This window comes from Notechis scutatus, chromosome 1, assembly GCF_049901735.1.
Source record: "Notechis scutatus isolate UNSWTSFEM ecotype Mainland chromosome 1, rNotScu1.2, whole genome shotgun sequence".
Taxonomy (NCBI): domain Eukaryota; kingdom Metazoa; phylum Chordata; class Lepidosauria; order Squamata; family Elapidae; genus Notechis; species Notechis scutatus.
The window spans coordinates 56545423-56557776 of record NC_142009.1 but is presented as its reverse complement, the minus strand read 5'-3'; the positions used below and the strand labels follow the sequence as shown (position 1 = coordinate 56557776).

General features: G+C 38.2%; 1 protein-coding gene across 1 annotated transcript in view; it reads right to left on the bottom strand.

Moving 5' to 3' along the window:
- The window catches only part of XDH (xanthine dehydrogenase), a 59246-nt gene that overhangs the window by 24611 nt on the left and 22281 nt on the right, over positions 1–12354 (bottom strand). The window contains exons 11-16 of the mRNA XM_026681849.2: positions 11934–12085; positions 10454–10547; positions 8661–8770; positions 1352–1536; positions 503–674; positions 214–303 (exon numbers count right to left, since the gene is read on the bottom strand). Of these exons, the coding sequence (XP_026537634.2) occupies positions 214–303; positions 503–674; positions 1352–1536; positions 8661–8770; positions 10454–10547; positions 11934–12085 (803 nt within the window). The remainder of the gene's footprint in view (positions 1–213; positions 304–502; positions 675–1351; positions 1537–8660; positions 8771–10453; positions 10548–11933; positions 12086–12354) is intronic.

The window sequence follows — 12354 nt, the reverse complement described above, 5'->3', positions numbered from 1 at the left end:
TACAGGACAATTCCTTCTACCAAAAAGGAAGAGGTCCTATTAGGAAAGACATCTTCTGTAATTAATTAATTTAAAAACAGCAACAAAGAACAAAAATCAGAATAAGGGCTAGTTCTAGGTAAGGTTTAATGCTCAGGCAAGCACATTTCCTAGAACTGAGATGGGAGGCAATAAAACAAATGGAAAACACAACTGTTTTTTGCTCTTACTTACTTGGAAAAGCTGGACATTGCTAACAGGATCCTTGTTAAATAATTCAGTGGCACTAGCATCCGTGTAAGGGACCAAATCGCTCAAATTATTCTGCAAAAATATAGGCAAAATCTTATTTTAATTTTTGATTTCTCTTCTGCAAAGGTAAATGTGTTTTTAATACATTTCTTAATGTGCACAAGAACATTACCATCAAAATGTAAAAAGTTACCAATAGCCATATGGAACTTTCATACGGACAGCCATATGAAACTGACCCTTATCCCATCAAGAAGACAGAAAAACTCACGTTGCCATTTAATTTTATATGTTTCTGAAGCACCGTGAGGTAGAACTTAAAGAAAAAGCTGAGCACGAGAGTACGACGGAAATCCACCATGCCACCAGGGGCCGAAGGGGAAAGATCCATCTCCTCAGCCAGCAAACGGCAAGCTTCCTGCAGGAGATCTTCTTTCCATTCTCTGTTAAAAATGAACCATGGATTAACACAAAATTGTTTTATTTGTCTATTCAGTAAAAGCATTAAGCCAGATATTCCCATTCAGCTGCCGTGTAATTTTATTGGGAGTTCATCTTCCAGAATGACCCTTTTCTGGCACCAAAGCATGGGTATCCATAGGATATGATCAGAAAAGAAGCTAAGATGGTGGCCATGATGATGTGATGGAAACTCCGCTTATTTTCTTTGGGGGACAGGCCAGAAATTATCAGAGATGTAACTGCAGCTTCCCAATAAGAAAGTCCACTTTAAGCTGCACTCAAGGTCAAAAGGAGCTTCTCTAAAATCATAAGCACTTTAAGCTGCACTCAAGGTCAAAAGGAGCTTTTTTAAAATCATAAGCCCATAAGGCTGTCCCATGCTGCAGCCTTCCAAGTATCTCCACATTATACTGCCAATGTTAAAATATTAATGTGTTTATATTACACTATGAGGATGAAGCCAAAAGTTCCTAATCTTTCCCCAAAGTCATAAACAAACCAGAATGAAAATATTTGACCCCACAATTCAGCAAATAATCATATATGCCCCCACCCCAGTTTCCTTAAGACTGAAATGATAACAACATCATAAACTTTGATCTCCCAGTTAAAAATGTTACAAAATTCTGCCCCCAACATGTAAGTCTCACTCATTTACCTCCCAATCAGCTTCTGACAAGTTTTTACAGCCATGACTGTTGTGGGAGCCATTCCCCCATAACTCAGCTTAATCTCTTCTAATCGATTGGTTCCTTCTTGAAACCGAACTCTCATTCCGCAGGTTACAATGGCAATGTCATCCTCCCGTCTTGAAGCTTGCTTGAAGGCGGAGAAATATTCACCCTAAGAGAAGAAAAGGAAGTTCTGTGGACTTTTTCACATTGATCTCCGTGGGGGAAGTGTGGAGTAAAGTTGGTCCATTGATAGCAACGGTACTAGAATATGAGCAGTAGCTTTTATGAAATAATTTCTCGATGAAGGAAGAATGAGCCCTGGGAAAATATAACAGAATTCCAGACAAACAATGAAATAATTCCTGTTGCTATGTTCTGAATAAAACTTAACATTGCAAAATTCACTTTCATCTCTGAGAACAGCAAGTCAGGATTATGCTTATAAATAAGTGTTCATTATTATGCTAGAACTGATATATATTAGCTGCAAAGTGTTTCTGCAGCATGTCTATGTCCAGGATCTTGGTTTGTTGGTGTATTTGTTTGTTTCTTTACATAAGGGCAGCAAACATTGTTTTGGTGGGTGCTTTCTTGTTTTGAATCTCTAAGAATCTCATTTAATATGCTAATAACCATGAAGTAGCAGATTATGTCTCTATTTCCTTCCATTCAAGATGCTTGAGTCCCCTTTGCAAACACTCATGATTCATTAATCTTTCTAGAAAATGTCAAGGTTGAGCACTCAAAACAGATCCATCATGTTGCTTTAGGAATATAGAAATGGCATGCCAAGCCAGACCATTGGTCCACTTATCACCGTATTCTTCATACTGTCAATGCGTCTCCCTTAATGTGCTCTGACCCTAAGCTAAATGTGCACAACAGCGTTACAATTTCTCCAGCAAAATTGATCCTAACCATCTACACATCAATTCATTTCTGTTTTAAAATTTTGTCCAACTAAATAAATAAAAGCTACAGCCCTCATGAGCGCCAACATCTGAAACTGGAAGGGACAGAAACAGCCTCTTGCTTTACAATTTGTATGGCTTCTATGTAATTCTTACAAGTTAGAGCAAACAATGCAGAGTTCTTAGGTGCTCATACCCAGATCCCCTTCTATAAGTGACAGCACTACTGGCAAGGATGTAGAAAAAAACACAGGGCAGCTTCAAAAGAGATAATTTAAAAAGATCCCAAAATTAGAACTTGGATTTCTTAATGCACAGCAGAGGGTGCTCTGGCTGCATGGTGCACTACTGGTATCAAGCCCCATGCACTGGGCAAGAGGAAGGTAGCAAGAGCTACACAAATTTCAGCAGGCCGTCTTCAACGTCTGTGGTAAGTGCAGAATCTTGAAATTTCTCAGCTTCAATTCTCTAAGTTACTTATGGAATTGATTAAGGCAGAATCTTTTTTTTAACAATTTTACCCTAGTTTTGTGCCTTATAATTATAGTATTTTTCTAATTATTGTTTAATGCATTGTGTAGACGTGGTTCTATTGGGGTTTTTCTTTTTTTTTTTTGTAATTGCTATTAATGTTGCTCTGAATTTGGAAGGGGATATTTAAGAAAGCTAAGTTAATAGTAGGAAAATTTTGAAGGGAAAAAATGCTTGACTGATATAGAAACAATGTGTGCAGAATTTATCCAGATTGGAACAAGATTATCAAGATTAACTTCCCCCTTTCCATTCTTCATTTCATGTATACCAGTCAAATAAATGCTTTCCCTGTAACTCGGAAGAAGCAAACATAATTGATGTCACAATTCAGATGGATTTTTTTCCCATGGATCTCTCACACTGCAAATCATGAGATTCTTAGAACTCCACTCAGGAAAATCTCATCTTTCTTTCTGGAATAATCTTAACCAATATAATAAGAACATAGTTACCCCAAAATGCAATTGCATCAGGACTGAAAAGATGCTGTTATTATAACCACCATATCCAAAATAAGCTCAGAGAAGAAAGGAAAGAAGAAAAATAAACACAGCCCTGAAAAATAATAAGCACGCCCTCAGTCCATTAAGTAATTAACATTAATCATCATAGTTGAGTTCATAAGTATCCATAATCCATGGATCTAGATGAGTCAATTGCTTCATATTACCCAGAAACCAATCCACATTAGGTATTCTGGGGACTTTGCAGTAAATATGTTGTGTTCTTTCATCATGAACATATGAGTTGGATAGTAAGCTTATCTATTATTAGTTGGATAGTAAGCTTACTGACCCCAGGTATTTCAACAGAAGTACAATGTCAAGAGGAGACATATGTTCAATGGAACTAGATAAACTGCTGGGCTGATCCAACAAGGCTCTTCTTGGACTCTTAGAAATGGTAATGGGATAATGAACTTGTTGATTCTTACTTTGCCTCATTGCTGATTTTGACTTCTACTTATTTCAGAACAGATCCATCTGTCATTGCACTAAAACTTGGACCAGACTGATCATGGAATGTACGACACTTCAAAAATCTGCTTCCTTCTATTACTGTATGTTGTTTTTCAAAGCTGGATACGGTGGGACTAGAACTCACAGTCTCCTGATTTCTAACCTGGTAACTTAACCACTCGACAAACTGGTTTCAAAATTCCTTAATTAATGTATTGTTCACTTCTTGATTGTTAGTGTGATGTTAATTTTGGTGTTGATCTATGTACATCTGGGTGTTGATTGCTGGTAGGGAGTTGTTTTGGTTTTATTTTCCCTTTGGGGTTTGTTGGTTGTCTCTTTTGCACAGTATGTAGATGTTGTTTGATGGTAAACTAGAAACAAAAACACCCCCACTCATACTAATCAAGCCAAACAACCTAATAGTAAACAGCCCAACCAAAAAAAACCCATCAAGACCAATCCTACTAACACTGACAGGGCAATTCACTAGAATATAAATTTAGAGCAAACCCCACTCCATACATCATGCCCAGTATTTCCTAGCCGTACCACAGATAACAACAATGATCTAATACATATCGATTTCACAGAAGACAATGTTGAAAAATCACTACGCAATCTAAAACCATCTCTATCTATTGGACCGGATGGAATATGTGCCTACTTCTTAAGAAAGCTATCCACTGCCATAGCCAAACCTCTAAGCATAATCTTTGAAAAATCTTTCAGGACCAGCTCCTTGCCTAACCTATGGTCACAAGCCACAGTCATCCCCATCTTCAAAAAGGGAGACCCAAGCCTAGTTGAAAATTACAGGCCAATCTCCTTATGCTGCGTCACCTGTAAAGTCATGGAATCAATTATTAACCAATCCATCATCCTCCACTTAGAGACAAACAACCTACTCTCCAATAAACAATTTGGTTTCAGAAAAAAACTATCCTGTAATCTGCAACTCTTACACTGCAAAAACATATGGACGACACAACTCGACCAGGGCAAAGCAATAGACGCAATCTACATAGACTTCTGTAAAGCCTTTGATTCAGTGGTACACGACAAACTACTCCTAAAAATAAAATCCTATGGTATCTCTGGACAACTGAATAACTGGATAGAAGCATTCCTGTCAAACAGACAACAAATGGTCAAAATCGGAGTGTCCTATCAAATCCAGTACCTGTCAATAGTGGTGTCCCCCAGGGCAGTGTTCTAGGACCAACTCTCTTCATACTCTACATAAACGACCTCTGTGATCATATTAAGAGCAATTGCGTTCTCTTCGCTGATGATGTAAAGCTGTTCAATACCACAGACAATACTGCTACCCTACAAAAGATCTTGACTATGTATCTGAATGGTCAAACAAATGGCAACTTCAAATCTCAACAAATAAATGCTCTGTCTTACATATTGGCAAAAAAATCAGAAAATAAAATACAAGCTGAATAGTCAAGATCTTGTTGATGACCCAAGCTCTGTAAAGGACCTTGGAATACTCACCTCTAATGATCTAAGTGCTAGAGCCCACTGCAACTACATAGCCAAAAGGCATTAAGAGTTGTTAACCTAATCCTACGTAGCTTTTTCTCTGGTAATATCACACTACTAACCAGAGCATACAAAACATTTGTTAGACCAATACTCGAATACAGTTCATCAGTCTGGAACCCTCATTACGTATCTGATATTAGCACAATTGAGAAAGTCCAGAAATATTTCACAAGAATAGTTCTCCACTCTTCTACTCGTTGTAGAATACCTTATGCCACCAGACTTGAAATTCTAGAACTAGAAAACCTTGAATTACGCCGTCTTCAGTCTGACTTAAGCATGGTATATAAAATCATACATTGCAATGTCCTACCTGTCAATGAATACTTCAGCTTCAACCATAACAACACAAGAGCACACAATAGATACAAACTCAAAGTAAACCGCACCAAACTTGATTGCAGGAAATACGACTTCAGCAATAGAGTGGTCAATGTCTGGAATACTCTACCCGACTCTGTAGTCTCTTCCCCAAACCCCAAAAACTTTAACCTTAGACTGTCTACTATTGACCTCACCCCTTTCCTAAGAGGTCTGTAGGGGCGTGCATAAGCGCACCAACGTGCCTACCGTCCCTGTCCTATTGTTTCTCTTATTCTTTTATTTTTCTTATATGTACCCATTTCATGTATTCACAACTATGTATACACTTATACTTATTATCTTGTAAACAATTGGCAAATCAAATAAATAAATAAAATAAATAAATAAATACTAGCAGTGATGATGTTACCGAGTTTGCATAATGAAACATGTGCATGAAAACAACTAAGCTCAGAGAGTATCAAGGAGCTCTCATTTCAACCCTGAGCTACAAATATTCTTCTTTATTGAAACATTTTGTATCTTTCATGACTAAACTAAATTTTCCACATCTTATCTAAGAACGCTATGCTAGAATTAACTCCTTTTTGGTTGCTTGGGCAGTACACACACAAAGCCACAATGCAGGATGGCTATGTTGGTCATGAGATTTCCTTTTTGTAGCTCTCTCCAGCCATAGCAAAACATGCTAAGAAACTGTTGCTTCCTTACCCACTCCCTGTTTTCTTAAGTTTTATTTCTTTTTCCACTAGTATACTCATTCCTAAATTCAACATCTATTCAGGAAACATATTTAAATATTTTATATATTTTTTACCTTCTTCCTAGTTAAAACTTTACACAAAATGAAATAAGTATAAGTCAATGGGAGGGACATTTTCACTAAAAAAATTATGTGAAAAGAGTATCAACTACCTGATAGCTAGCTTGTGCAACACAAGGAGAATTAATTTAGCCCTGAATAACTGATTCTCTTTGGAAGGGAAAAATCTAACCCCTTTTGTATAGATCAGGAGTATCAAACTTGTGTTGTCACAGTGTCATCATGTGACATATTGTGACTTTTTCCCCTTTGCCAAACTGGGCATGGTCAGTGCATGACGCATCCAGCCCACAGGCTGTGCATTTGACACCCCTGGTATAGATTAAGCAGGTCATTTTTCTGGTTTCTACATGCTCAAATAAGTTTGTGTGATTCAATAAGTGATCTGTATGAACAGAACAAGGTCAACATTTTACCCCATGAAAAGCACAATTAATTTCTTAATTAATTAAGTATAATTTCTCTGATTTTGAATACTTTTGTCTAGGATATTTTTTGTTCTTATGATTTTACCTCTACTTTTATTTCAGTTTTTAGGTGGTAGTAAAAAACTATATTGGAATAATGTAGTCAGTTTTGCTAGGCATGAGAAGGAGCAAAAGTTTTTGTATGGCACTAAAGTCATCCCTAAGGTGGAAATCTTTTTAAACTCAATGCTCTAGTTTGTAAGATTTCAGGAACCATAGTTTACTTTTATTCGCATATGGGCAGCCATGGGAACTAGATATTTTTCAGCAGAGAGATGGGGGAGAGGGAGGGAGAGAGATGACTGCTAAATCCAAACTACCTTTATGTTTCATAAGAATCATAGCAAACTTAACATGGCTTTGAGCATTGCATCTGCATTATTAATAAATATTAATGAACTTATGAAACAATAGTTCTTTTACTCCAACCCCTTGTTCAAGCAGGAGATACAATTCTATTCCAGACAAATGGTTGTCTAAACTCTTCTTAAAAATTCCCAGTCATGGAGCACCCACAACTTCTAAAGATAAGCCATTCCATCGATAATTTCATTGTCAGGAAATTTCTCCTTAGTTTTAAGTTGGATCTCTCTATAATAAGTTTCCATCTGTTACCTCTTATCCTGCCTTCAGGTGCTTTAGTAAATTGGTTGACCCCTCTTCTTTATTTGAATATTAAATATTGTAGACTACTATCATGTTACCCCTAGATCTTTTCTTTATTAGACTAGACATTCCCAGTTCTTGCAATCATTCTTCATATATTTTAGCCTCCAATCCCCTAATCATCTTTGTTGCTCTTCTCTGCACTTTTTCTATGGTCTCAACATCTTTTTTTCTATTGTGATGATCAAAACTGGATGCAATATTACAAGCTGATCTCACCAGAGCAGTATAAATCAGCGCCGGCACCACACATGACCTTGATACTATCCAGGGGTGGGCTGCAGGGGGCTCGCAGGGGTTCGGAAGAGCCCCTAGCTAAGATTCTGTGCAGTTCAGAGAACCCCCGAATCCCACTCCTGGCTGGCCTCACCCACCCCACCCCGGCCCTCCCAGGAGTCTCCAAGCAGCCCATTTTGGATGCAGGTAAGTGCAGGGGCATGCGGAGGCTCAGGAAGGGCAAAAACCTCCTGGAATTTTGGGAAGGCCAGAAATGGGCCCGTTTCCAGCCTCCAGAGGGCCTCTGGAGCCCAGGGGAGGCCATTTTCACCCTCCCGGAGGTTCAAAAGCCTCTGGAGCCCGGGGAGGGCAAAAATGCACACACAACCCGCTATGGTGCAGGAGGCTGACTAGGCCATGCTTACCATGGACATGCCCATCCAGCGACCAGGCAGAGAACCCTTTGCTAAAAAATTTGAAGCCCACCCCTGACACTATCCCTCTGTTGATGCAGTCCAGGGCTACATTGGCTTTTTTTTGGCAGCTGCTGCAGACTGCTGGCTACTATTTAACTGATTGTCCACTCCTAGATCCCTTTCATACTACTGCTATTGACCAAGATATCACCTATTCTACACCTATGTGTTTGGTTTATCTTGCCTAAGTGTAAATCCTTATTTTTCTCACCACTGAATTGCATTTTGTAGGATAGGGCCCAGTGTTCCAGTCTGCCAGGGTCCTTCTGCATCTTGAGTCTATTTTCTAAAGCGTTACATATGCCTTATAAAACTACACCATCTTTTTTTCTATGATAATAAATATTCAGATCACCTCACCTCCCTACTGAAGGGAATCTCAACTGAAAGCAGTATTTCTTGAGGCTTCAGTATAGTTTTTCTGTATCCAGTAAAGAATTTTTCATCCATCCTTATTGTCCTGCTGCCCTCTGCAACAAAACAAGATACAGCACACAACGGATGAGTTGGGTAAGCAGGTGGGTTCTCAATTCAACTTGGCAATTATTTATTGTTGGGAGGGTGGCTGTTCTTTTAATTCCACAAGGAAAGATTGTGACCTACACTAATGAAACAATATATCCTAGCTATCTGTTCTAGCCAGGTGCTCCCTAGACATCTAGGCCTTCATATATGTATTTTGTATCAGCTCCCATATATCACATTGGAATCACAGGGAGCATGAAATCAACATGTCTTTGAAGTTCTATGTTATCAAGTAACAGGCAGGCTGGAATCAACCATCAAATGTTGGCCAAAGCTCTATCCGTGGCATTTAGACCATCTTTCTGGCAAGTCTGAATTTATTAGCTTTAACTTACAGATGAAAAGCAGTTTATCAGTCTTTGCTTGTCATTCTCTATACATAGACATATGTTTCATTGCATACCTTGAGCAGAAAAATGTATTCATCCACTTCTATCTCCGATAGAAATTAAAGGCCATCTAAAACATTTCCAATAATTCTCTTTAATGCTCAACATTCTAACAGATTTGAAAACCACAGATGTCACAAAGGTGCGATACACTATCACACAGCTATCAAATACTACAGCTTATCAATGCTCAGTTATGAAATATTAAAACCAAACTGTCCTAAAGGTTCAGAAGGAAACTGGATTTTCTTGTTTTCTCCTTGAAGACATTTCACTTCTTATCCAAGAAGCTTCTTCAGGTCTGACAGGATGGTGGGGAATGGAAGGATTTATATGCCTTGCACACAGAGATGGGATCCGACCAGTATATCTACTGGTTCTCTTGCTCTGCATTGTGCACGCATGCAGCTACAGTTGAAAACGCAGGAAATAAAGGTCAGGTAAGAGCCCGGGTGGGTGGGTGGGCCAAAACAGCAGCAAACATAGAACCGGTTCTATATATGCTCTCTGTCTGCTGCTCTTCAGAGCAACCGATTCTACGGAAGTAGACAGAACCAGTAGAATCCCACCCCTGCTTGCACACAGCTGGTAATTTGCATCCTTTTAGAAAGTCATTGAGGCACTTGGAGGTTTATCTGTGTCCTCAGGGTCACCTGAGTAGTGCAAATGGTTTCTGTAGATTGCATTTTTTTGGAAATCCATTTGGGACGGATTTTCAAAAAATTGCAAAAAATACAAAATAAACATCCAAGTGCCTCAATGACTCTCTAAAAGGATGCAAAGGACTAGCTGTTTGCAAGGAATATAAATCCTTCCATTCCCCACTATCCTGTCAGAGCTGAAGAAGCTGAAGAAGCTTTTTGGATGAGAAATGAAATGTCTTCAAAGAAAAAACAAGAAAGTCCAGTTTTCTCCTGAAAAAGCACCTTTGGAACAACCATGACCTGGGTGACTGAATATCTCCATAAACTATTAAAACCAAACCAAAGTTAAATAATCCATGTTGAAACTATCTAAGCACATAGGGTTATGGGGAATGTTCAGCATTAGTCTTTAGAAAGCAAAAGGAAGAATAACTGAAGAAAGTTCTCTTAACATTCTTTATTGTGGCTCTTAGAAATAACAGGCCACACTATTTTCCCTGACTAGCCCCAGAAAGAAAAATGAGGCATGGAAACTGTTCCATTCACACCCATAACAGAGTTTGTCAGCAACAGGGGAAATTGAGAAACTGCTTACCATCTGACACCAACGTCAGTTTGCTCCCACTTGCCATCAGAACTGGATTTAGGTCAGATATTGGACTTGCAGTCATTATATTTCCACCAATAGCCTGAAAGAAAATGTAGCACAGACATATCTTAGAAATTAGGTCAACAAACCTCATTAAAATCACTTATCAAAGTAAGTATAGTTTAACTTTATACCATTAAAATTAAAATGGGATTTTCTTGTCCTCAAATAGAACAAGAATAGGTTAAGGAAGCAATACAGCTCAAGGTAATTCATTTACTGTGCATGCTTTTACAACGAGTTAAATGTTTTTTTTCATGCAATTAACAACTGATGGATTTAAACAATGATTTACATTTTAATTTGTTAGTCTAAATTGTACTTGAGTGGGTGAATATAAAGACATTTAATAAATTATTTAATTTCACTGTTTCTGTTAAAACGTCTGGCCATTTAACATGTCCCAGCAAAGAAAATATATAGTCAAATCTGATTTGTCAGTTCAAAAACCATTACTCATTTTCAGTCTAAAATATATCTCTCTGGCCTGAAGGTTGGTATAAATTAAAAGATATGCTTCTCCTAAGCTGACATTTCCTCTGAAGATTTGTTCAAACTAAGGCATACATAAGAAGATTCACTGATCAGTTTGAATTTACCAAATAATGAGAAATCTTATTGCCTTGTAGGCTTGTTCTCTTTATGCATGGTACATGAATTATTCTATTAGGAACAAAAATATTCAATTTCTAGTCTACATTTAGCACAGAAATTCACTGGATGGCTTGGATCCAGCTATTAATTTTCAGACTTCTTGGCATAAAATTTAAGGGAAGTTGAAATACTCTCGCAACAAAGGGTGCTTACATGATCATTTGCTACCCAATTCCCTGAGATCATGCATTGTTGCCCTCCATGAACCTTGTGGGGGGAGCCAGAAGGAACATCAGCATGTCTAGTAACTTGTATATGTAGGTATTCTGGCTGTGAAAACTATCCAGGCCAGTATTTCTCAGTCTTGACAACCTCAACTCCACAACTTAAAGTTGTCAAGGTTAAAAAACACTGGTCTAGACATTCAGAAGCAGATGAAGTTGTGTAACCGTGAAATTAAGTCAGTAGACAAGCCCAGACAAGCCCAGTATTATGAGGAAGTATTATGTGATGGATAATAAAATAAATTGGGATATAAAAGTGCAGAGGGAGATACATTTTAAAGGAACTATAGAGATTCTCAGTCATCCAGGTCATGATTGTCCCAAAGATGCTTTTTCAGGAGACAACTGGACTTTCTTGTTTTTTCTTTGAAGACATTTCCCTTCTCATCCAAGAAGCTTCTGGGCTGAGAAGCAAAATATCTTCAAAGAAAAAATAAGAAAATCCAGTTGTCTCCTGAAAAAGCACCTTTGGGATTTTAAAGGAATGGTACATCCTACCTGCCTGTGTTGTCTCCTTCCTTTATCAGAAACTATTTGGAAGCACTTACTGCAACATTGCGGATCTGAGGGCCTGCAAACCATCTCAGTTGTTCTAGGACAGCTTGGAAGACCTCTACTTGGTAAGAAGGAAAATGGGCCACTGCCTCCCTGAGTTTCTCTTCCACATAGCTCAGGCTGCAGGAGGCACCAAATCTGATTCCTGTAAAACCAGAAACAGGAGCGATTTGACCAAATGGACCTTCACCAAGATAAAAGTATTGCTCTCGGGAGCTGAACTGAATAATTTTTAGGTCTTTAGTCTCCTCCCTTTATTATGGTTTATTTAAAAAAAAACCAAGAAAGGTTTTATTTCCTGCATATCTTATAAGGATGTATACTTGACTTAGCAAGGAAGCAATCTGAAGGTCATGGTGGATGGGGCTATATCACATATTTGGGGTAGAAAAACCAGTTTGGGAGATTCTTTTA